Source organism: Lampris incognitus, chromosome 11 (assembly GCF_029633865.1).
Source record: "Lampris incognitus isolate fLamInc1 chromosome 11, fLamInc1.hap2, whole genome shotgun sequence".
In the NCBI taxonomy this organism is placed as follows: Eukaryota; Metazoa; Chordata; class Actinopteri; order Lampriformes; family Lampridae; genus Lampris; species Lampris incognitus.
The window spans coordinates 27,181,518-27,207,094 of record NC_079221.1 but is presented as its reverse complement, the minus strand read 5'-3'; the positions used below and the strand labels follow the sequence as shown (position 1 = coordinate 27,207,094).

Sequence of the window (25,577 nt, the reverse complement as noted above, 5' to 3'; positions counted from 1 at the left end):
TGTTGGCTTCATCAGAACGCGACCTCCGGCACGCACTGGGGCGGTTTGCAGCTGAGTGTGAAATGGCTGGGATGAGAGTCAGCGCCTCCAAGTCTGAGGCCATGGTTCTCTACTGGAAAATGGTGGATTGCTCCCTCTGGGTTGGGGATGAGTTGTTGCCTCAAGTGAAGGAGTTCAAGTGTCTCGGGGGTCTTGTTCAAGAGTGAGGGTAGGATGGAGTGGGAGATTGACAGGTGGTTTGGTGCAGCATCAGCCAGTGTTGTAGTCGAGTCACTAAACCTCGAGTCCGAGTCAAGTCTCGAGTCCCCAGTGTTCGAGTCCAAGTCCGAGTCCGAGTCACCAAAGAAAAGTCGAGTCCGAGTCGAGTCACTATTACCCTAGTCCGAGTCCGAGTCATCAAGGTTGAGTCTGAGTCGAGTTCCAAGATGGCTCCAGTGATCCACTCGGGCACAGTCAAAGATCTGACATACAAATAAAAAAGGTCTACATTAAACAAAAATGACACAGCTGTCACCATTTCAAAGGGAGTTTATTTACTTTGTGACACGATAGCCAAACAAATGCACACCCACACACTCGCACACATGCACGCGCAAGCATGCGCGCACACACACATTTTTAGAACAGTCTGAATTTCTTTGACATTCTGAACATTGGATGTGCTTCAAAACACATTGATAGCTGTGAATAGCATGATATTAGCAAATGGTGGAAACAGTATACAGAAGTAAGTTCTACAGCATACAATACATTCATAAAAACTAGTCAAAAGACATTGTCTCTCAGGAATAGTTAGGAACAAAAGGCTAGTGGCACTAGTTTTAAGCATACATGTTGCATTTCAAAAACATAAGATCTGACAGCATGGAACTACTCAACCTTGCACGGTGAGGCCTCATCAAAATGCCTCCATGACTAAATACCCTTTCAATGGCCGCACTGGAGGCAGGGATAGAGAATACCTGTGTGGCAATCTGATAGAGGGTAGGGAATTTGGATTTGTTTTGCTGCCAAAATCTGAGGCACGGGACTGAGTCAGAGTCCTTCTCAGTGATCAAGTCGAGGTATGCAGTCAACTGAGCCTGGCCAGACGGCTTCTTCTCGGTGGAGGAGGGAGTCCTCCTATAGTGGGAGAACATTCTCAACTGCTTCTCAGGAGGAGACTCTGAAAGTTCACCTTCCCCTGGTCCTGTTGCTTCCGCTGCATCTGCTGTTGATACCGCTTGCTTGTCACCCTCTGCCTTTATATACTCTGAAATGAGAGGGGGCATGGGGGACTCATTACAAATATGTTATTGACTAGGCCTACATGACAAATGACACACCTATGTGCTTTATTGTAACACCTTCAATGATATAAACATCACAACAATCAAATAGTTAATCACTTAACTAACGTTAATCAAAACATTTCTCAACTTTGATCTCAGTCTTCAGCACATCTTTGATGTCACTGTCCAGCTGCACATCATGTTCTAGCCACTGGAAGCCAAATGCTGGGTCCAACACAGATGCTATGAAGTAGGCATTGGTGAAAGGAAATTTGGTGGGGCCTCTTCCTTCAGCTGGCTCACATCCTGGTATCTTGACTGCACTGAAAACCTCTGCAAACCTTGTTTTCAAGGAGCTCTCCAGAGCTCTCACCAGAGGCCCACAGTATCTGGCTTTTCCTCTTATTTCCTGCAGGTGACAGCGCAGTGAGGACACAGGGCACAATCACACTGACGGTGACAGTAGTCTCACCCTGAGTTAGGTTGGTTGCCTCTAAGAACGGATCAAGAACTTCGATCAGTTCTTTAAGCTGAGCATACTCTCGCGGGGATAAGAAGGCTTTTGTGCCCCTCTGATTCCAACACACTGGACAGCTTTTGCATGTCTAAATGCACATAAGCCTTCACCTTCTTCAGAGTGGAATTCCATCGTGTGGCATTCACTGTTGGAATTGTTGCATCACCAAAACACGCTTCAAAGCAGTCTTTAAACGAGGTGCCACTGTGGAGGAGGTTGGCTGCACGGGATAGCTTTGCTAGGGTGCTTGACAGCCCACTGGTGTCTTTCAGACCATCTTTTATGACCAACTGCAGTGAATGTGTGAAGCATAATAGTCTCCGCATCTTACAGTTCTCAGCCAAAGTGTCACTGACTGTCTGTTGATCTTCTGGCATCAGGTCTTGCCATATTTCATCATCCTCCTCAAATGAGCTGGGATCATGAGCTTCAGCATCACAAGGATCCTCTAGGGGAAAGCTGGCCTGGAAAGCTTTTCTCATGTTGGATGCATTGTCAGTTATGACAAAGTTGATCTTGTCCTTAATCAGGTATTCTTCAGCACAGCATTCAAACATCATTGCAATCTTCTCTCCTGAGTGTTTCCCATGCACTCTTTTGCAGGAAAGAAGATATGACTGAAGGCTGAGTTCCTGTCTTTTTTATCCATTGCCACTGTGTGTGCTGTCACTCCAAGGAATGACTGCATCTTTCGATCACTCCAAATGTCTGTGGTAACAGCAACACTCGATGCTTCTGCCAGCTGGTTCTTTATCTGTTCTTTCTTGACTTCCACCATTCCTGGAATGGTCACAGAGGAAATTGTGGATCTTGCTATGGGCCGGTACTGAGGGTCCAGGACATGCAGGAAGTGCTTGAAGTCCTCGTTGTCAACGATGGAGAGTGGCAAGCAGCACTTAATGATTAGATCTTTTACAAGGGCATCACTTATTGCCTTCTGACGTGGATGTTTGAGGTCGTACATCCTTTGCTGTCCATCATTTAAAAATGATGTGATTGTCTTCTGACCTGAAGCAGCTGGCATCACATCTGAAGCAGTGGAGGCACGGTATTCTTGGAACCTAGGGGAAGATAGGATACACGCTTTAGCTTGCTGATGCCAAACTGTTTCAAGTAATCTTTCTCACAGCAAAAAATGTGTAACGTTATAGCTATAACAATATGCAATAACAATACAAATGTTACACATTATACATATAGTTGTTTGAACCATAACCAGTTAAGTTACATATTTAGTTATCTATATAACTAACATTACCATATTAGTAGATTAACTAATGTAAACTAGCTGGATAAATGAAAAGTATGAGAAAAGGTACATAATTTATGAGACTAACAGGACAGGGACTAATTAGCAAAACCCAGTCATTTAATTATTGATTTAAGTATGTTACATGCTACCTAGCTGAGCTTTAACTCTCTATCCTCCGTGAGTCTGTATGTTTATTCTGTATGGGTCAGGGAGGGTGTGATTTTGTTAGAAGATAGAGCCAGTTCATAGTACTGTTCAAAAGCTACGTCGCGCGTGTCTATTTTTAGAATTTGGCACACCCAATGCTGCATATATGCAAAGAAAAATATCCCCATATTTACAGTAGCCTATGCGGTGTCACGAATCACCATACGGTTCGGTAGGTTTCGGTACATCGGGGGGGGGGGGAAATGCCACATCCGTCAAATCTCGTACTGTCTCCAGCTCTCAAGAAAACCAGTGGCGGCATCCACATTAGCTTTTTCAATTAGTCCATTTAGCGAGTAATAGCCTACAATTATTTTTATTTGCATTGTAAAGTTGTGCACATTTTATCAACATTATTTGTGGATGCATATAGGCTAGACTTCTTCCTTCTCCGCACTTGGAGAATATTCATGGCGGAGATCTGCAATGTGCGGATTTGTTATTGCTAGTTAAGATAAATGCTAACACGGTAGTTCAGAGTGGTGTGTTTTTTCCGTTAAGTGTATGCTACTTGGTAATTAGCTAAATGATAAATAAGAAAAATCAGTTTTAATCTCCCTATAACACGAAGACGCTGCGTGTTACTTACCAACTCATCATTAGTGAGATCGATGGCACGCTCGTACCGAAAGCGAACCGTACTGTGACTTTTCTGTGCAATGCTGCATTAGCACTCTAACAGTAACGTTACTTAACTTACCTATACAATCTCACTTGGTTCTAGCGATATGATATACCCGCCACACCACCTAACCCAACGGTTCTAGTGACATGATATACCCGCCACACGACCCGACCCAACATCTTGGACCAGTGGTTGAGTTACTTCAGAGGCTATTGTTACCGTAGCTAGATAGCGAGCTTGCTAACGTTAACTGATCACCAACCATATCATCAGCTGACTGCATATCACTTACTTTTCTGGGTGCATCCTTGACAGATGTCTGTTGAAGTTTGAGGTTGTCCCGGTCTTCTCAATAGTTCGTTTACATATCGAACATCTAGCAGTGATCTTGCTGGAATTTGTTGTAAAATCTGTGTAAGCAAAGAGCACAATTCGGGGCGTCTCTTTAGGCATCTTCGCGCTACTGAACACGACGGTATGCACGCCACGTGAATCCGCATGTAGGTGGAACACACGTGCCTGCCCTTACACGAAATTGAATAATGTTACAGTATTAATATAGCTATCAATATATTTTAGTAGGGCCTATTATTTAAAAAAAATCTAACAAAAACAGTCTTTATCAATTAAAAAGTCAGAGTCCGGGTCTCCAACTTCCGAGTCCGAATGCAGTAAATTCGCGAGTCCGAGTCCAAGTCCGAGTCATCAGTGCTCAAGTCCAAGTCGAGTCACGAGTCATGAAAATCAGGACTCGAGTCGGACTCGAGTCCGAGTCCTGGACTCGAGTACTACAACACTGGCATCAGCAGTAATGCGGACGTTGTACCGGACCGTTGTGGCGAGGAAGGAGCTGAGCCGGGAGGCAAAGCTCTCAATTTACCAGTCAATCTTGGTTCCAATCCTCACCTATGGTCGTGAGCTTTGGGTAGTGACTGAAAGGGTGAGATTGGGGATACAAGTGGCTGAAATGAGTTTCCTCTGTAGGGTGTCTGGGCTCAGCCTTAGAAATAGGGTGAGGAGCTCGGGCATCTGGAGGGAGGTTGGAGTAGAGCCGCTGCTCCTTCGCATCGAAAGGAGCCAGTTGAGATGGTTCGGGCATCTGATTAGGATGCCTCCTGGGCGCCTTCCTTTGGAGGTTTACCGGGCACAGCCAACTGGGAGGAGACCCCGGGGTAGACCCAGAACTCGCTGGAGGGACTACATGTCCAATCTGGCCTGTGAACGCCTTGGGATCCCCCAGGAGGAGCTGAAGGGCGTTGCTAGGGAGAGGGGCGTCTGGAGTGCCCTACTTAGCTTGCTGCCACCGTGACCCAACCCTAGAAAAGCGGCTGAAGATGAGATTATATATATATACACTACCGTTCAAAAGTTTGGGATCACCCAAACAATTTCGTGTTTTCCATGAAAAGTCACACTTATTCACCACCATATGTTGTGAAATGAATAGAAAATAGAGTCAAGACATTGACAAGGTTAGAAATAATGATTTGTATTTGAAATAAGATTTTTTTTACATCAAACTTTGCTTTCGTCAAAGAATCCTCCATTTGCAGCAATTACAGCATTGCAGACCTTTGGCATTCTAGCTGTTAATTTGTTGAGGTAATCTGGAGAAATTGCACCCCACGCTTCCAGAAGCAGCTCCCACAAGTTGGATTGGTTGGATGGGCACTTCTTTGAGCAGATTGAGTTTCTGGAGCATCACATTTGTGGGGTCAATTAAACGCTCAAAATGGCCAGAAAAAGAGAACTTTCATCTGAAACTCGACAGTCTATTCTTGTTCTTAGAAATGAAGGCTATTCCATGCGAGAAATTGCTAAGAAATTGAAGATTTCCTACACCGGTGTGTACTACTCCCTTCAGAGGACAGCACAAACAGGCTCTAACAGGTACTATTTAATGAAGATGCCAGTTGGGGACCTGTCAGGCGTCTGTTTCTCAAACTAGAGACTCTAATGTACTTATCTTCTTGCTCAGTTGTGCAACGCGGCCTCCCACTTCTTTTTCTACTCTGGTTAGAGCCTGTTTGTGCTGTCCTCTGAAGGGAGTAGTACACACCGGTGTAGGAAATCTTCAATTTCTTAGCAATTTCTCGCATGGAATAGCCTTCATTTCTAAGAACAAGAATAGACTGTCGAGTTTCAGATGAAAGTTCTCTTTTTCTGGCCATTTTGAGCGTTTAATTGACCCCACAAATGTGATGCTCCAGAAACTCAATCTGCTCAAAGAAGTGCCCATCCAACCAATCCAACTTGTGGGAGCTGCTTCTGGAAGCGTGGGGTGCAATTTCTCCAGATTACCTCAACAAATTAACAGCTAGAATGCCAAAGGTCTGCAATGCTGTAATTGCTGCAAATGGAGGATTCTTTGACGAAAGCAAAGTTTGATGTAAAAAAAATCTTATTTCAAATACAAATCATTATTTCTAACCTTGTCAATGTCTTGACTCTATTTTCTATTCATTTCACAACATATGGTGGTGAATAAGTGTGACTTTTCATGGAAAACACAAAATTGTTTGGGTGATCCCAAACTTTTGAACGGTAGTGTGTATATATATATATATATATATATATATATATATATATATATGTGTGTGTGTGTGTGTGTGTGTGTGAGTGTGAGAAAGTCATGTAGTTGAGGGAGATTTGATAGAAATAATTTGTGTTTGTGTAAAATCAGCAACTAGAAATGAAAATAATCACAAAATATCTGTGGATAGAGTCTCTAGTATACAATATTCACACACCGTGTATTGCACCGTTAGGAATGATATTTCACTGGAGAACTGACAGTAAATTTATTTTCATTGGGTTCACCTGTCTTTGTGTGCATTTTTGCATGTGCTCATACTTGTGTGAAAATCCCATCCACCTCACCTGTACCCATGGACAATGATCTTGGTAGGAAGGGAGAAGTCAAAGAGAGAGGGCTGCTGTGGGTTGGTGAGGGAGTCTTGGCTGAACATGGCGGCACAGTCCACATTCCTCCGTGTTAGCAGCAGGTACTGGACCTGAAGCTTTGTTCTCTGCTGCTGGAATTCTCTCCATGTGGTGTTGTTAAAGTCAGCACAGTCATGTTTCCACTCCTTGCCAACGCCTGCTAGATCAGAGGAGGTACATGAAAGGGGCTACATGTAATTTTTACTTGAGGTCTGACCACTACCATTCAAAAATGTAAAAGATGACAACAAATCAAAATAGAAAAACTAGCCAATTCAAACAGGAAGGTAGAGGATACCCAGAGCATTTGATGACATCTGACATTTTGCAACACCTTCAGTATACACTGATCAGCCAAAACATTAAAACCACTGACAGGTAAGTGAATGACATTGATTATCTCATTAAAATGGCACCTGTCAAGGGGTGGGATATATTAGGCAGGAAATGAACAGTCAGTTTTTGAAGTTGATGTGTTGGAATCAGGAAAAATGGGCAAGCATAGGATCAGAACAACTTTGGCAAGGCCAAATTGTGATGGGTAGACAACTGGGTCAGAGCATCTCAAAAATGGCAGGTCTTGTAGGGTGTTCCCAGTATGCAGTGGTCATTACCTACCAAAAGTGGTCCAAGGAAGGATAACTGGCAACAGGTGATGGGCACCCTAGCCTCAGTGACACACGTGGGGAGCAAAGGCTATTCTATCTGGTCCAATCCCACAGAAGAGCTACTGTAGCTCAAATTACTGAAAAAGTTAATGCTGGTTATAACAGACAGGTTTCAGAACACACAATGCATTGCAGCTTGCTGTGTATGGGGCTGGGTAGCTGCAGACCAGTCAGAGTGTCCATGCTGACCCCTGTCCACCACCAAAAGTGCCTACAATGGGCATGTGAGTGTCAGAACTATACCATGGAGTAATGGAAGAAGGTGGTCTGGTCTGATGAATCATGTTTTCTTTTACATTTTGTGGAAGGCTGGGTGCATGTGCATCATTTACCTGGGGAAGAGATAGCACCAGGATGCACTGTAGGAAGAAGGTACGCCAGCAGAGGCAGTGTGATGCTCTGGGAAATGTTCTGCTGGAAAACCTTGGGTCCTGGCATTCATGTGGATATTACTTTGACACGTGCCACCTACCTAAACATTGTTGCAGACCAGGTGCATCCCTTCATGGCAATGGTATTCCCTGATGGCAGTGGCTTCTTTCAGCAGGATAATGTGCCCTGCCATACTGCACACATTGTTCAGGAATGGTTTGAGGAACATGACAAAGAGTTCAAGGTGTTGCCTTGGCCTCCAAATTCCCCAGATCTCAATCCGATCGACCATCTGTGAGATGTGTTGGAAAAACAAGTACGATCCACCTCGTAATTTACAGGACTTAAAGGATCTGTTGTTAATGTCTCGGTGCCAGATACCAGAGGGCACCTTCAGATGTTTTGTGGAGTCCATGCCTCGACGAGTCAGAGCTGTTTTGGTGCCATGAGCGGGACCTACACAATATTAGGCAGGTGGTTTTAACGTTTTGGCTGATCGGTGTTTCTCAGTGCAACTGCTGCAGAGGAGACTCCAAATGCAAGTCAATTATTAAAGTGGAGGGGTGTCAGACAGTGACGGCTGGTGCTAAAAAAATTGGGGGGGGGGGCGCAATTTACCTTGGCTCAGCACACCTGACAGCTGCTTTAATGTCCACACAGTCACAAAGTTATTAAGGACAATGTAGCCTATAGATTTTATCAGGATTCGTAGACGGTGGATAATTGACAGTCGAGATGAGGTATCATGGTGGGTGTGAACATGATTGACAGCCACGATAATTGTCCAATCACATTAGATCAAAAAACATTAAAACAATACCAATTCAATGCCAATAAAAGTGGGAGTGTCTGGGGCGCACAGAACTGCGCCCCATGGAAAATCTGAAGAAACCAATTAGACAGCAGCCTCAGGTCACCTGCTTGCCAAAAGTTTGAGGGCTTACATAAGGTATTGTTTAGCCGACACCCCTCACCCAGGCAGCATATGTATTCAGACAGAAATCAACCAAATACCATTTGGAACCAATATTTAATGGCTGCTGACAGGCGCTCACAAACTGAAAAACACATTTGTTTCATAATTATTTGCATTATACAACTAAATTATATCTAACATGTTTAAGTAGATTTTCATCTCTTGATATTTGAAGGGGGCAGCGCCCCAGCGCCCTGTACTGGCCAGCCACCACTGGTGTCAGACACCAACAATAACATTAAGTCAGTGTGGCTCCTGTATTTCTGAATGCAGACATCTGAAAAGTAAATGGGCTGAGAATAATTTACCTCCTTCTTTTAATCCCTACCCTGGTAAATGCACTTGATATTTACTACTCATATTATATCTTGATGCATGCTATATAATCCAGGTAAGGAAATCACAGAAAGTTGAATCAGTTCATCTGGAGACAACTTTTATTGAGAGAAATATTTCATCACTCATCTAAGTGACCTCTTTAGTCTCCACTGACTGCAGGTATTCACATCACCGTACCACCTTCCTTCTTGTTGTCTACCCTGCTATATTCCTTGCCTTTCCTTGTCAGTTCTGCCACTGGAGCAGCCCTGTTCACCACCTTGGAATGCCACCGGTTCGCAACCCCTGAGAATGCCTGAGAGCTGAACACGATGCCAACCTGAGAAAAGTACTTGAACGAGTGAGAGAGGTCAACCTCAGGCTAAATCCAGTCAAGTGCAAGTTTTGCCTGGACCAAGTAGGCTATGTAGGCCACATCTTCACAAGCGAGGGCCTAAAAGCTAACCCCTCTAAAACTGCAGCTATCACTGACATGCCAGTCCCCACAGATATCACTTCACTACAGCATTTTTTTGGAATGGTAAATTACCTTGCTAGGTACATTCTGAACTTCAGTGACATTGCAGCGCCTCTAAGGAAACTGATCCACAAGGAGACAGCGTGGTGCTGGTTCCAGCAGCATCAGGAGGCATTTGACCACCTCAAGTTGTGCCTATCCAGCCCAACGGTATTGGCGTACTACAACGTCAAGGAGCCAATCACACTCACCTGTGACGCATCATGCTATGGACTCAGAGCAGCATGCATACAAAACGGCAGGCCAGTAGCATTCGCATCACATACTCTCACAGATACGGAGACACGATACGCCCAAATAGAAAAAGAACTTCTAGCTGTTGTGTTTGCCTGCACAAAATTAAAAAACTATGTGTACGGAAAGTCCGCAATCATGGAAACCGACCATCAACCTCTGGTGATGATCCTAAAGAAGTCCATTCACACCACCCCTGCACGTCTCCAGAGAATGCTACTCCGCCTACAGAGCTATGACATCAGCTTGGTATACAAAAAGGGCAAGCGCATGTACCTGGCTGACACTCTCTCAAGAGCTCCAAATGCACAAGTTTCCCAGAGCCCTGCTGAAAACAATGCTTATGAAGTCATGTCGGTGAGTAACAGCTCCACAGCTCGCCTAGAAGAACTCAGACAGCACACAGCAGAGGATGAAGTGCTACAAACCCTCAGTGCAGTCATTCAAAGAGGATGGCCCACCAGAGAAAGCCAGCTCAAGCCTGCTGTCATTCCTTTCTTCCCCTACAGAGACGAACTCACAGTGGAGGAAGGGATCATCATGAAAGGCCACAAAACAGTCATTCCCCAGTCTCTGTGCAGAAAGTACATCAACATCATGCACAAAGGCCACGCAGGTGTTGAAGCAACTAAGCGCAGAGCTAGAGGCATCATATTTTGGCTGGCAATGTCAAATGACATCACTGAAGAGCTACTCACATGTGCAGTTTGTAACAGCACCAAGTCCCACCAGCAAAAGGAACCTCTGCAACCCCAACCAGTTCCAGATCTCCCATGGTCCATAGAAGCCACAGACATGTTCGAATGGCGTGGCAAACACTACCAAGTGCTTGTAGATTCATATTCTGGCTGGTTCGAAATTGCCCTCTCCATGACCTAACATCATCAGCTGTGATATCCAAATTGAAAAGACACTTTTCGGTCCATGGCATAGCACACACCGTCTTCTTTGACAATGCTAGGCAATACACCATTCAGCGTTTCAAGAACTTTGCCAAACAATGGGATTTTGTCCATACCACCAGCAGCCCCGAATTCCCACAATCCAACGGGCTCGCAGAGAGAGCGGCCTTCAGTGCCAAGCAGCTAATGGAGAAATCTCACAGAGATGGATCTGACGTGTTCTTCAATCTCCTGAATCTCCACCGTGATTCAACACTGGGCTCCCCTGCTGAACATCTGATGTCACGGCAGACACGCACAGCCATTCCAGTGTGTACCAAACTACTGGAACTGGTTCTGAAGGACACCCAGCGAGTCAGCGCCCAGGTCCTCAACAAAAGGCTCACTCTAAAACACCAGCATGACGAGTCAAGTCGCCCACTACAGCCTTTAACAGAGGGACAGGTGGTTCGTATGCAGACCCCCAAAGGATACGACCAACGTGGGACTGTAAAGGAGAGGAGCAAGGAGCCACGCTCTTATGTCATCCAGTCCAACGGAAGACAAAAAGGAGGAATCGCCGCCACATCCTTCCTGTTGCAGAGCCGCCACCGCCACAGTTCCATGCAGAGGAACCAGACTCGGAGAACATCAGCCCCTCTACAGTGAACAGTGTACCCCTCACACCATATAAACTAGAGCCAAACACCATGCAATCACAACACACATCCACTCTCCAGCCAACACACACAGCACACTTACCCACTGAGAAAAGTAACGCACACTATGTAACGGGGGCAGTCCTATGGTGTTCTATGCTGGTCAGCCTGCTGCATGCCCGTCACTCTCATCATTAGCTCTGCGTTGTGTTCTAGTTGGGTGGGGCCCCAGGTGTTGTGGGGGGCCCTCAGTCTCTCATCATCATCATCATCATCATCATGATCAAGGAAGGAGCGGGGACACACAGGACTCTATTTGGCCCACCTTGCCATTTATTTTGGTTTCAAACCCTTCGACAACCGTCCAGTCCTCCAGCGGGAGCGGTGTTTCTTACGGACGTGGGGGTCGAAGTTCAATCACTGCCCGGACTCCACTCGTGTGCGTTGGAAGGAGAAACCGTCCACGGGACTCCGATGTAAGAAAGGATAAACAAGTATTTTATCCCACAGCTTGCAGTATCTTCTTACAGGGATACTCAAGGTTACGTTCTCCTCAACCAGCAAAACTGTCCCACGGTAAGAAACACGTGTGGCTCGGCTCGATTGCTGCTTGAGACTCCTCCCACAAAACAAAAATGGCCTCTCCCGCGTTCCGTCCTCCGTGTACCCATAAGACCTCTCTCTTAAAACGACAGTACACGTATATGACGGTCGTTGTAAAACACATAAAAGTAAATAATGACATAAAATAAAATGTAGTAAACACAAATAACAGCACACAGACAGGATTTGGTGATATTTCATACTCAAACAAAATAAAATAAAAACATTAATTTTAACCTGGTTACATTCACCCCTCCTGAAATTCACCAACATCCTGACAGCAGGATAAAAAGAGAAAGAGGAAAGGAAAAGCCCATCACTGACTACTGGCACAAGTGAAAAGAAGGACCTAGTCCTCCAGTCAACGTAGGAGCTACCTCGGTTACGAGGTTCAGAAAATAATGAGGTTGATCAAGTCTCAGTATTCCCCTAGATCAATGTGACGCCTGATACGCCACACCATGCACTTGGCCCAATACAACCCTGTCTGATAGACACCTAATAACTCACATTAAACTAGTTTGAATGACTCCAACCTCCATCAAAGTCCAAACCCTCACACTCCGTAGAAATGGCATCTGAGCCATAGATTCTATTAACCTGTTCACTGACCTCACCACCCTCCCTGTGCGTGTCCTAACCCGACCATCGCTCTCTACTTGTGTGCATGAGACAGTGCGAGCTGCAACATCTGTATCGAGTGAGGGTGGTGCCCCTGTGTGCGAATCAGTGTGAGATATAACACCTACATCGAGTGAGTGTGATGCCTCTATGTGTGGTGCATGTGTGTTGTGTGGTGCGTGTGTGTTGGGTGGAGACTGAGCAGTGGCCCCCACAAGACTGACTACCAGACTAGACGGAATGAACTCTTCCGCTTCTGCCCACTCAGATCTAGGCGAGTCTCCAAGTGATGAGACTGCTAGCCCCACTGCATCCCCTGAGACCGTCAGGACATCTGCACTGTCCTCCTCATCGGACTCTGCGCAGTCAGACAACTGACTGGTTGTACTGGACTCCTCACCCTTATCTAACTCAGGAAGGGGCAAGAAGTTGACCTCCAACAAACGGTTCCTGTGCACCACCCTGGTGTGCCCCTCTGCATCCTGAATCTTGTAGACGTGAATATTGGGGTTGACACCGACAACCGTGTACACTCCGTTCTCCCATTTGTCAGCCAACTTTCTCTTCCCTCGCTCACTCTGGTTCGCAACCAAAACACGATCCCCGACAGACAGGACAGTGCCCTTGGCATGTCTGTTGTACTGTCGCGCCTGATGCTGCTGCTCAGCCGTGGAGTGCTTCTGAGCGATCTCCATTGCACTCCTTAGACAGGAAAGCAGAGACGTGAGGGTCATGCAAAACCTGCCTGAACATAACATCCACCGGCAGTCTTGGGACACGCCCATACATCAGGAAGAAAGGCGCGTAACCCGTGGTCTCGTGAACAGTGGCATTGTACGCGAGCGTGAGAGAATGGATCTGCTGAGGCCACTGTTGCTTCTGCTGAAGCGGAAGGGAACGGAGCATATTCCCCATCGTGCGATTAAACCGCTCTGTCCCGCCATTACCCATAGGATGGTAAGCCGTCGTGTGGGACTTCGCTACACCCGCCAACTTGAGAAGCTCTGCAATCAGGTTACTCTCAAAGTTTGTGCCCTGGTCAGAATGTATTCTCTCTGGAAACCCGTAAACACAGAATACATGATCCCAGAGTTTCTTGGCGACCTGCTTCGCTGTCTGATTGGTGCAGGGGAACGCGTGAGCAAGCTTAGTGAAGTGGTCAGTAACCACTAAGACATCGACTGACCGCTGCTTACTGTCCTCAGCGGACCAGAAATCCATACACACAAGCTGCATCGGTGCGGAAGTTTTAATGCTCTCCAGGGGCGCGCAAGCAGCTGGCTCTGGGGTCTTCCCAAACACACATCTCCGACAGCATCTGACATATGCTCTGATATCCCTCTCCATGTCAGGCCAATAAAAACGCTGCCTTGCAAGAGAGAGAGTACGGTCCTGGCCCTGATGACCAGCGTGATCGTGGATGCAAGACAGTGCCTTGTCTTTCAGACTCAGAGGTAAAACATACTGAGACCTCCTCTGCTTGGACACTGGGTCCTTTGTCACCCTGTACAAGACACCATCATTGACTTCCAACTTCTCCCACTGTTTCAACAGCCTGAGGACCTTCTGGTCAGCACCATGCCTCTCACGTCTCGATGGCCGCTTCCGAACAGCGACAAAGGGCAACACCTTGGAGATGCAGGGGTCCTGCTCCTGACTCAACCTGAGCTCCTCGGTGGATAACATTGGCAGTGTATCCTGACCACCCGACAGATGCTGAACGTGCTGGACCAAACTGAGTGCTGTGAATACTGATGCATCAGGCCAGTCACATTTGGCTTGACAAAAAGCCCTGACCTCAGCTGCATCACAAGCAAACCCAGATCGCGCACTACTCACTGTTTGGGACTGGCAACTGAGTCTGAAAACATCCTGCACAGAGTCCCCCTCAACCCCGTCGGCTTCCTGAACAAGGGCCGGGTAGGGCTCCCTAAGTAGCCTCTGACTGACGGGCTTGGAAAAAGGGTCGCGACTCAAGGCATCCGCCACCACGTTTTTCTTCCCTGGCAGGTGTTTGAGATCGAAAGTGTAAGACGCCAACTTAGACACCCAGCGGATCTCACACGCGTCAAGCTTCGGCTTCGTTAGGAGATAAGTCAGCGGATTATTATCTGTCCAAACGGTGAAGCTTTGACCCTTCAGCCAGTGGCTGAACTTTTCACAAACACTCCACTTCAGCGCCATGAACTCCAGTCTATGAGCTGGATACTTCCGCTGTGAGGCACTGAGTGACTTGCTTGCAAAACCAACAGGTCTGGCCTTGGACTCTCCTCGGGGCACTTGAGACAGCACCGCGCCGAGTCCGTCCAAAGACGCATCGACCGACAAAATGAAAGGCACCTCAAAGTCTGGATGGGCAAGCACCACACACTCCAGTAACATCGTCTTCAACAGATCAAATGCTTCCCCACATTCCACCGTCCAGTCTGCGGAGGTAAGCTTACGGAAGCTGCCATGGGGCTTCTTATCCTTAGCTGACCTCCCCCTCCTCTTTTGTCCAGCTGTAAGGGCGAACAGGGGCTTAGCCACGGAGGAGCAGTTCGGGAGGAAATGCTGGTAGTAAAATACCATACCAAGGAAAGATTTGATCCTACGAACAGAAGGCGTGCACCCATCACCTTCCATGAGATCCTGCACTGTCATGTTGGAGATGACCTCTACTTTGGAGGGATCGACAGACACACCTCCGCCATCAACCACGTGGCCCAAAAACCGCACCCGCTTCTGCAGCAGATGACACTTCTTCGGAGCCAGTTTCAAGTTGTTCTCCCTCAACCTCTGAAACACAGTGCGGAGCCTCGACAGAGCCTCAACCTCTGACGGCGCGAAGACAAGAAGATCATCAAGATAGCACAAAAGCTTCGTGAAGTTCAGATCCCCAAAGATTCCAATCATCATTCTCATGAAGGCTGCAGGGCTATTACAAAGGCCCTGTGGCATGCGATTGTATTCATGCAACCCAAGGGGAGTCGTGAAAGCAGTGTACTTCTTGTCATCTTCATGCATTGGGATGTTGAAGAAGCCAGAGGTGAGGTCCATCGTACTAAAGAGGCAGTTACCACCCAGCGCGGCAAGACAGTCCGACTGGTGTGGCAAGGGATGAGCGTCTTTCAAGGTCCGAGCATTCAGCCATCTGAAATCAGTGCAGATCCGAAGCCCGCCATCCTTCTTCCATACCATAACCAGCGGTGAAGCGTATGCGCTCGAGGACTTCCGGATAATCTCTTTCTCCTCCATATCAGTGAGAACCTGTCTCAACTTCTGATAGTGGGCTGGGGGAACCCTCCTGTAGGGCAAGCGAAAGGGGCGCTCATCCACCAGATGGATGCGATGTGTGTATCCTGTGACCTCGCCACAGTCCAGAGAGTCCCTGGAGAAGATGTCATGGTACTCGGTGAGCAGCTGAGTGAGCTGGGACTTGCATGCCTCACTAACCTGACAGGAGCTGAGGTCAATGTCACTGAGTCCGAGCTCTGACAAACTCCTAGCCGGCTGGACAGGGGGACAGGCACTATCTGTGGCGTTGGACTCATGCCTCCCTGCAACTGATTGCAGTCCCTGGAAAACATTAAAGTCCTCAATCGCCAAGCATGGAAACACATCAGCCAACTTGCAGTTCCTTTTCAGTATGATGGCTTTGTCAGATGGATTGACAACAGTCATGGGTACCCACCTATCACCCCAGAGCGGTGTGAAAAGTCGACCTACGAGGACACTGCGTGGCATGGCCTTGGAGTCTGTCGGCTCCACAACAACAGTGCTTCCAGCTGACATAGGCACCTTAGCAGGAAGTCTGCCCCAGACTAAGTGCTCGTGCCTCGGTAAGAGTGTCACGGCCTGGGTGAGCTTAACAGTACCTATCTTCTCAGGAACTGCACCACCCCTCCAGCGCTCTACATTCGTGAACATGGACAAGAACTGTTCAACGTCAGGACTAGACGGATGTTCCTGTCTAGACGCGATGTCCCAGTACTCAGTACCACTCTTGAGTACATGGGCCACATGTTTAATGACGTTTGTGCCGACTATCAGATCATCATGCTGACCGGGCACGACCAGAGTGGGTATGACAAAGGAAACACCATAAAGCTGCATGTTGAGGTCATAAAAACCATCAGGCCTAGTCTCCAGACCACCGCAGCCAATCAAGACAATGTTCTCTTCAGGCTGCTGCTTCTCAGGTAAAACACCCCCAGAGCGGAGCTTCTCTACTGCATTTTCACTGATACTGCATGACATAGAGCCAGTATCCAACATGCCATTAAGCTGCACACTCTGGTTGACAAGAACAGGAGCATAGAACAAGTCACTGAAAGCCTGAATCCTCTGTGTCGCCTGAATGACCATACGCGAACCCTGAGGTGCTTTGGCACACTTGTCTTCATACAAGTGAGCCAGGTCGGAGACATCAGTGAGGGATACATCTACATTACCCACACCATCCCTCTCTAGGTGTGGGTTTAGTAGTTTAATGGACGAGACTGACGACCGGCTCTTCCACCAGGCTGAGAACGGAGCTGGTTGGGCGGCTGAGGGTGAGGACAGTCCCTCTTCCAATGACCAGGAGACAAACAGTTTATACATCGGTTCTCCCGGCTGCAGTGGGAAAATGTGGAGTGATCCGGAGACTTACAAACCCTGCACAACCTCTGCGGTGCGTCTGACACCTGCCCTGCGGCGCTAGCTGGCGGTTGAGTCTGCGTCGGTGTCCGGACTGCAGCGCTAACTGGAACCTGAGTCTGCATTTTGACCAAACGGTCTAGCAAGCTCACCAAACTCCTCATATAATCATCACCGCCAGAGACAGGTGCAGGAGACGGTGTAGGAGACCTTGCACAAAATGGTATAGGAGATGACGCATGAGCCGGGACGGGAGATAGCACCACCGGCACGGTCGTGTTCAAGTCGGGAGCCATGTCGACTACAGGGACATGAACCTGTGAATGGAACCTACGCTCTACCGCGCCTGCTTCACGTTGTCCACCTGCAGCAACACGGGACTTCCTCTCCAGCATGTACTCATCAAGCCTCTCCTGGATCTCGCTAGCAGACCATTTCCCTGCGGACTTGAACTTAAAAACATTGGCAAGAGACTGATCTGGACAGTGTTTGATAAACATCATGCTTACCTCGTGGCTTGGCTCTTCAATACTACGGCCCTGCCACTTCAAGCATTCGTCAGCCACCTCCACTGTTTTATTAAGCCTAATCCAATACTCCATAGCGTCCTCACCTGGCTTGGGCAGCATACTGTAAAAGTCCGCCAGGGGCATGCTCGAGTATGTGAAGTCACTAAAGTGTTGCTTCAGTACATCAAAAATAATGTGAGGGTTCGCTATGTGGTCGACAGATGTGTTGCGCAGCTTTATCCTCACCACGTCCCCTGCTTTCCCCATAAGCTTAGCTAGAATCTCATGTGACTGCTCACTAACTGGAATGGCTCGCTTCCTCTAATACAAAGTCATAAGGCTCTCCCACTCATGAACTGTAAACTTATCAGAGCTGTCGCCCCTGAAAATAGGAGGCTCCCTAGCGTCTGTCTGCATTACTACTCTAACACTAGGCACTGTCTCCGAACACTGTTCAGCAGACCTAGCACTGTCTGTGTGTGTGTTTCTAAGCATTTGTGTTTCCTGCAGCTTAGCAGTGATTGACTCTCCTATCTTCTCTGCTAACCGAGTAATGAGCATGGCTAACTCACCCACTGGCTGCTCGCTGTTACCCAGCACAGCCCCTTCGCTGATACCTGGCCTGGCCCGTTCTACGTAGCGTGTGGAGGTGAACTGAGGAGTGCCAAATGTGGTCGGGTCTCTAGGTCCTGGTGCTCTGGTGTCTGGTTCCCCGCCCTCTAAGAGCTGCCCGAAACTCCTACCTACACCTAGCCGTAAACCCCCACCCACATCTAACTGGTACCCCCTCTCCATAGCACACTGGCGATCCAAAAGATCCTGATCAGCAATGTTACCCCCACCTACGTACGAACCACCCTCTGCCATGTTCCTACCTCTAACACTCAGATAAAATAAAAAATAAAATAAAAAAGTGAAAAGCTCAATTCATTTAAATAATTGAATCTAGAAATCACTAAGAGATTGAAACAATCACACACAATCAACAAATTCACCAATAGATTAATCACATATGCACATATCCAGTAGTTTAGATCAATAGATTATTCACACGAGTCCTTCAATCACATCAACATTAACCTTTTTTTCCTTTTTTTTTTTTCGTGTGTTTTTCTTCCTTCAGTATATACAAATGTCCTGTTCACAAGCCCAGTCCATGGTAACCACAGCTATGACTGTCCAGTGTCCACACAGCTCAACTCCAGTCCACTGTAACATGAGCGTACAGTCTATAGAAATACCTGAGGACGTCTGGGGCTTGATGACGACAGCAGCCTCCCGCGGCGAGCAACTGATGTCACTCTCAGGATCCAGGAGGGTCACGGCACCAATGTAACGGGGGCAGTCCTATGGTGTTCTATGCTGGTCAGCCTGCTGCATGCCCGTCACTCTCATCATTAGCTCTGCGTTGTGTTCTAGTTGGGTGGGGCCCCAGGTGTTGTGGGGGGCCCTCAGTCTCTCATCATCATCATCATCATCATGATCAAGGAAGGAGCGGGGACACACAGGACTCTATTTGGCCCACCTTGCCATTTATTTTGGTTTCAAACCCTTCGACAACCGTCCAGTCCTCCAGCGGGAGCGGTGTTTCTTACGGACGTGGGGGTCGAAGTTCAATCACTGCCCGGACTCCACTCGTGTGCGTTGGAAGGAGAAACCGTCCACGGGACTCCGATGTAAGAAAGGATAAACAAGTATTTTATCCCACAACTTGCAGTATCTTCTTACAGGGATACTCAAGGTTACGTTCTCCTCAACCAGCAAAACTGTCCCACGGTAAGAAACACGTGTGGCTCGGCTCGATTGCTGCTTGAGACTCCTCCCACAAAACAAAAATGGCCTCTCCCGCGTTCCGTCTTCCGTGTACCCATAAGACCTCTCTCTTAAAACGACAGTACACGTATATGACGGTCGTTGTAAAACACATAAAAGTAAATAATGACATAAAATAAAATGTAGTAAACACAAATAACAGCACACAGACAGGATTTGGTGATATTTCATACTCAAACAAAATAAAATAAAAACATTAATTTTAACCTGGTTACAACTACACAACACATTCAGGCCGCATCTGCAGACCAAACCCAAAATATATGCAGTGAATAGGAAGCTATGAAGAAAAAAACAACAACAAACAAAAACGTTCCTGTGTATAACATGGTTCATGTGATAGTTACCAATGTGCAGTATGTTATGTAATGTTAATTGAATATTTCCATTAAGTCGTTTCACATATGCACTTATGGTGATTTCATGTTTTATGAATATGCCTACTTCTTAAAGTGATATATTCGTCCACCTTGATTTACAGTTGGATCGTTTTAAGTCAGTGTGATCATTGACTCACACACACAACAGATCAAATATCTACAAAAGCGTAAAAAAATAGGAACTATTTTCTTAGACTGAACTACACCTACATGAAACTGCTCACAGCATGGTCTGTGGATTATCTTGAGTAACCGCGTCATAATTTCTGGAAAGAGACATTGCTGTTGATTTTTTTTCAAATGTTTTTTTTTTTGTTTTGGCGCTTTGAGCAACACAAGCCGAGTGCCAACCAGTTTGGCAATATATATACAAGAGAAAGCAGACATATCTATGGCCGATATCTCCAAAATTTGGCAACTCACACTAAAACGATCTAGATTGATAAATAGCATTACAAGTAAGAGGAAAAACATGTATTTTTGATTATGGGGTGAACTGAGCCTTTAATTATCCGGCGGACTCCCGTGTTTCTGTGTTGAGTATTATTGTGGTAATCCACAAAAATTTAAGTTTCCTACGGGGGGATTGAATGGGAACAACTTTTCCGGGAACCAGCAGCTCCGTCCACCTCTCCAGACTCAGTACACAACAGCAAGGAAAAGGGAGGTTTAACGCTAATTAAGGGTGGTAGCGATTATTAGGGAATACTGTAAATGACCAAATACTTGTGTACAATTTACAGAGTATTGGACTGAGGGTTGAATATTGCACTATAGCATGCATAATTGGCCACGAGTACAGAAATCGATAAAAAAACAATAAATTGTTGACGCCATAAGGCAGTTGGGTAAGTACTAATGTAGTACAGATAAATAAATATATAGTAGTAAAACTGTACAGCGCAAGTAGAAATGTATACTGGTACACTCAGTTTTACTCTAATTTATCTTGTCGGGGAATTTTTCGAGAGTGGACAAACTTCAGAAACCCCCAGTTCTCGGCTATTTCAAAATAAACGTTAAAAAAACATGTGACGTAAGCCAAGTCTCCGCTACTCTGGTTAATAGAAAATATGCAGCAAACACATTCGTAACATTTTTGATATACACGTTTGAATGATTCATGTCAGCGAGCTACCTACTTGAAAACCGGGAGTCATCTGACGAGGATTCACCTGCCACCACCGTCGTGACGAAGATGACGAAAGTGCCGAGGAGAAATATGTTGACCTGCCAGGGCATCGTGTGATCGGGGGAACTAAACAGACCGGTGGTGAATGGGGAGAGTTGGTCCCGGGAAGATTTAGTGGCATTAAAAAGCTCAGCTCCGGATTGGCTGACGGAGCTCAAATTCCCAGTTACTGGGCCGAGCCGCATTATTTGCGGACAGAGTTGGATGGCTGCAGCCGCGACCAGCCGGCAATGTAATGTAATGAGAGGCGGACTGTTTTCCTGTGGCCGTGTTTTCTTCATCATGTCTTGCTTTATTATTATTATCCTGTCTACATCACGACACACATTTCCATTATCAAAATAATTAGTACTAAATTCTGACATGTTAAAATTATAGAGCGCTTTGTATTCTTACAAAATACATATGAAGATGTGTTGAGTTTTTCCATTTTCATTGCCTATGTGTTTGTGGTCGTTATAGTTGGGAAATTAAAAAATAAAAATGCAACGAATATAGTGGTGATTTCGCTGTTTAGTGAAATCAGCTGGTTTAGTTTTGGATTATAAATAAAACCTGAATATGCCTGCTCCTCCATGCACATGGTTGAGCGTCACTACTGTCATGTGCATAAACGACAGGCAAGGGAGTCGCGATTAATAACGTGCTTTATTCAGCCGTATGCTTCCAGTCCCCGACCCGGACAATCCCCCCAGAATGCCCCAGTACAGAACAGCGCTAAAACATATGGTTGCGTGCCCCTCCTCTTACGTACACAGCATGCTGGGCACTGTAGTTCTCATCACATCTCCCTCCTTTTAAAGAACATGTATGTTCCAATGGAAACAATAACATTGCTAGATTATAAAACATAGCAACAGCAATACCATATTAACAATTTGCCAATTAACAGCATAACCAGCTAACAATGAAGACATGCACTTCAAAATTCAAAAATTAACCTGAAGGGTGGGGTAGACTGCCCAGCCCTTCGACTGAGTGTGGGGATTATTCTGCCCCATTGCTCACTCAGTATCTAAACATCATACCGCTTTGGGGGTTTTACAACTCTGCCACTGGAGGTGATGGTGAACCCAGAGGGCCTTGCTGGCACGTCCGGCTCCGTGGGAGTGCCCGATGAGGTGGCGACCGGTGGGCTGAGTTGTTCCTGCTGCAAGTCATTGCTGTCTCTGGCTGGTTGGGTTGCAACAGTTGCAGGGGCAGGCACGGATTGCAGGTGCCTGCAGTTCCATCTGAAGACAGCCCCATCTTCCGTACGCACCGTGTAGGAGCGTGGTTTCCCTGAGGGATTCACCACGACTGCGGGCATGTTCCACCCCTTTTGCCCGTCTAGTTTGACTCGTACCCTCTCACCTGAGTGCAGTTCGGTTAGGGCACGTGCAGAGTGTCTTCTGTCGAAGGAAAACTTATAAGCCTCTTTTGCCCTTCTGTCATTCTTCTCCACCTCCTTGTGGTCGAAGAGCTGTGGCTGGAGTTTCCTCTCCAGCACAGGCATGTTGGTCCGGATCTGGCGGCCGGTCATGAGCTGCGCAGGGCTCGCACCTGTGGCAGCAATTGGTGTGGCGTGGTAGCACATCAGCGCTAGGTGAGGGTCAGGCTGCCGCAAAATTCTTTTGGCCATCCCGACGGCCCTTTCGGCAGCTCCATTTGCCTGGGGGAAGTGGGGGCTGCAGGTTGTGTGGCGGAAATCATAGTTCCTACAAAACTGCCTAAATTCGGTTGACGTAAACTGTGTGGCATTGTCACTAATGAGTTCCCCAGGGACGCCCCATCGTGCGAACATACCTTTCAGCTGCTCAATCACCTGTAGACTTGAGGTGGTCCGTAGCTGGGCGATCTCAATGTCCCTGGAATAATAATCAACCACCACCAGGTAGTTTTTTCCATCCTGCTCGCAAAGGTCTGCCCCAATCTTGTGCCATGGGCTGGGCGGCAGTGGTGTTGTATGTAGGGGCTCTTTGTACTGTGAGGGCTTATTGAAATGTGCACTGTGTAACTTTCCGGTAAATGTCCGATCCGATGCTGGGCCACCAGACAGACATCCTGGCTCTTTCACGACACTTTGTAAGGCCTTGGTGCCCTTCGTGAATCCTGTGTAGGATGTCTTCCTGATACACGGGGGGAATTACAATCCTGTCTTGGTACAGGAGCAGCCCGCCTGCTTTGGACAGCGATGCCCTCGCAGCGTGGTAGCCATGCAGATAAAAGGGCACGTGCCTCGGCCATCCCTCTGTGGTGTACCCGATCACCCTCTGCATTGTGTTGTCCTGACCCGTGGCCTGCTTTAACATGTTCAGCTTCGTGCTCGACACCGGTTTGGTTTCGATCACAGCTTCGACATGCGCATGCATATCCCCGTCTGTGTCTGCCCCGCAGCCGTCCTGGAGTGGGTTCCTGGAAAGGGCGTCGGCTACCACCAGCTGTGAACCCGGAACATACACTGCTCTGGGGTTAAAACGCATTAGACGAATTAGAAGCCGCTGGCATCTCGGCGGCACTTTGTCCAGATCATATGCATTAATGAGGGGGGCCAGGGGCTTGTGGTCTGTCTGTAAGCTAAACTCAGCTAAGCCTAACAGATAACAGGAAAACCGCTCACAGGCCCACACCCCTGCAAGGCATTCCTTCTCTAACTGAGAGTATCTCTTCTCTGCATCTGTGAGAGTTCTGGAGCAGAAGGCAACAGGCTGAACTTTGTCCCCCCTGAACCTGCAACAGTGCTGCCCCCAGCCTGTAACTACTAGCGTCCGCGCTCACAATGGTGGGCCTTGCTACATCATAGTATGCCAGGGCAGGAGTGGAAGACAACAGTGCTTTTATCTTGGTGAAGGCTTGCTGTTGGGGCTCCCCCCACTGCCACTCTGCGTCTTTCTTCAGCAGCTCACTCACCGGGTGTAGCACTGATGACAGTTCGGGTAGAAACCTCCCCGGATAATTTAACATACCCAGCCACTGTCTCACCTGAGGGACATTCTCGGGGCTCTGCATGTCTGAGATGGCCTTCACCTTGCCTGGATCTGGTTTGATGCCGTCTTTGCTGATGATCTGCCCGAAATATTGCAACTCACTCCTGCTGAAGTGGCATTTCTCCCGGTTGAGCTTCAGCCCCGATGTTTTGATTGTCTGCAGTACCGCCTCCAAGTTTCTATCGTGCTCGTCCTGGTCCTTGCCGTACACGAGTATGTCATCCACGACGACGACCGTGCCCTTGTGGTCTCTCAGCAGAATGCACGTTTCCCTCTGGAAGATCTCCGGTGTCGATGTGATGCTGAACAGGAGCCGCTGGAAACAGAACCGGCCTCTGGGAGTAATGAAAGTGGTTAGTTTTACACAGCTGGGATCTAGCGGAATTTGCCAGAAGCCAGACGATGCGTCTAGCGTTGTAAAAACCCCTGCCCCTGCTAACTTGGGCATGATGTCCTCCAGCGTGGGAAGCATAAACCGCTCGCGCTTAACAGCCTGGTTTAACCGCTTTAGGTCCACACAGATCCGTATCTTGCCGTTCTTTTTGACTACGGGCACCATGGGTGCGCACCACTCTGTGGGCTCGGTCACTTCTGTGATGATCCCCAAGGACTGCATGCGTCGCAGCTTGTCGTCCACCTTTGGCATGAGAGGGAAAGGGACCCTGCGTGGCGTGCTGAGGGCATAAGGCTGTATATTGGGCTTAAGCTCAATCATGACAGGTTCACAATTAAGCAATCCAATGTCCCCGAAAACATCTTCGCTAACCTGATCTGTTCTAAAAACTAGGCCCATTTCACATGCAGCTCTGCGACTCAATAGATTGTTGGCATTTGGCCCTTTTATCACAAAAATCCCAATTTTGTGCATCTTCCCCCGTCTCTCCGTGCACGCTACAAATTTCCCCGCACACTGCAGTGCTCCCCCTGGGCTTCTCAGGTCGACTGATGTTTTAAACAGCTGTGGCCGTTCAGGCAGTGACCTATATGCAGTCTGTGACATGGTAGTGATGTCCGCCCCCGTATCGATTTTAAAATTAACCAACTTGCCGCAGATCGGTAACTCCACTTGCCACTTTTTCTCAAAATCCATCCCCTCTATGCAACCGAGGAAGTAGGGGCGGCTTTCACTTTCCGCTTCGCCCTCATACGCATCATCCTGGTAAACGACCTCCCTCACGTCTCTGGTTTTGCATACGGCAGCAAAATGTCCCAGCTTGTCGCATTTCCTGCAACGCCTGTTGCGTGCCGGGCATTCCTGCTGCTGCCCGTGCACGCGATTACATCGGGGGCAGGCTGTTTTGGGCCGCTGTGCGTTTCCGTCGCCCTTATTGTAGTGGTTGCTAGCGTTACTGCGGCCGCAGTTGGTATTGGCGCCCTGTGCTTTGCTAACTG

General features: G+C 47.5%; 1 protein-coding gene across 3 annotated transcripts in view; it reads right to left on the bottom strand.

The window, feature by feature from the left end:
- pla1a (phospholipase A1 member A) overlaps positions 1-21,389 on the bottom strand; it is a 34,836-nt gene extending 13,447 nt beyond the window's left edge. For 2 of the 3 annotated variants that reach the window (XM_056289645.1, XM_056289647.1), the window contains exons 1-2: positions 21,170-21,389; positions 6,753-6,975 (exon numbers count right to left, since the gene is read on the bottom strand). In XM_056289645.1, the coding sequence (XP_056145620.1) occupies positions 6,753-6,975; positions 21,170-21,269 (323 nt within the window). In that variant the 5' untranslated portion in view covers positions 21,270-21,389. The remainder of the gene's footprint in view (positions 1-6,752; positions 6,976-21,169) is intronic. The other variant, XM_056289646.1, reaches the window with a different exon arrangement.
- Between the last annotated feature and the right edge of the window lie 4,188 nt (positions 21,390-25,577).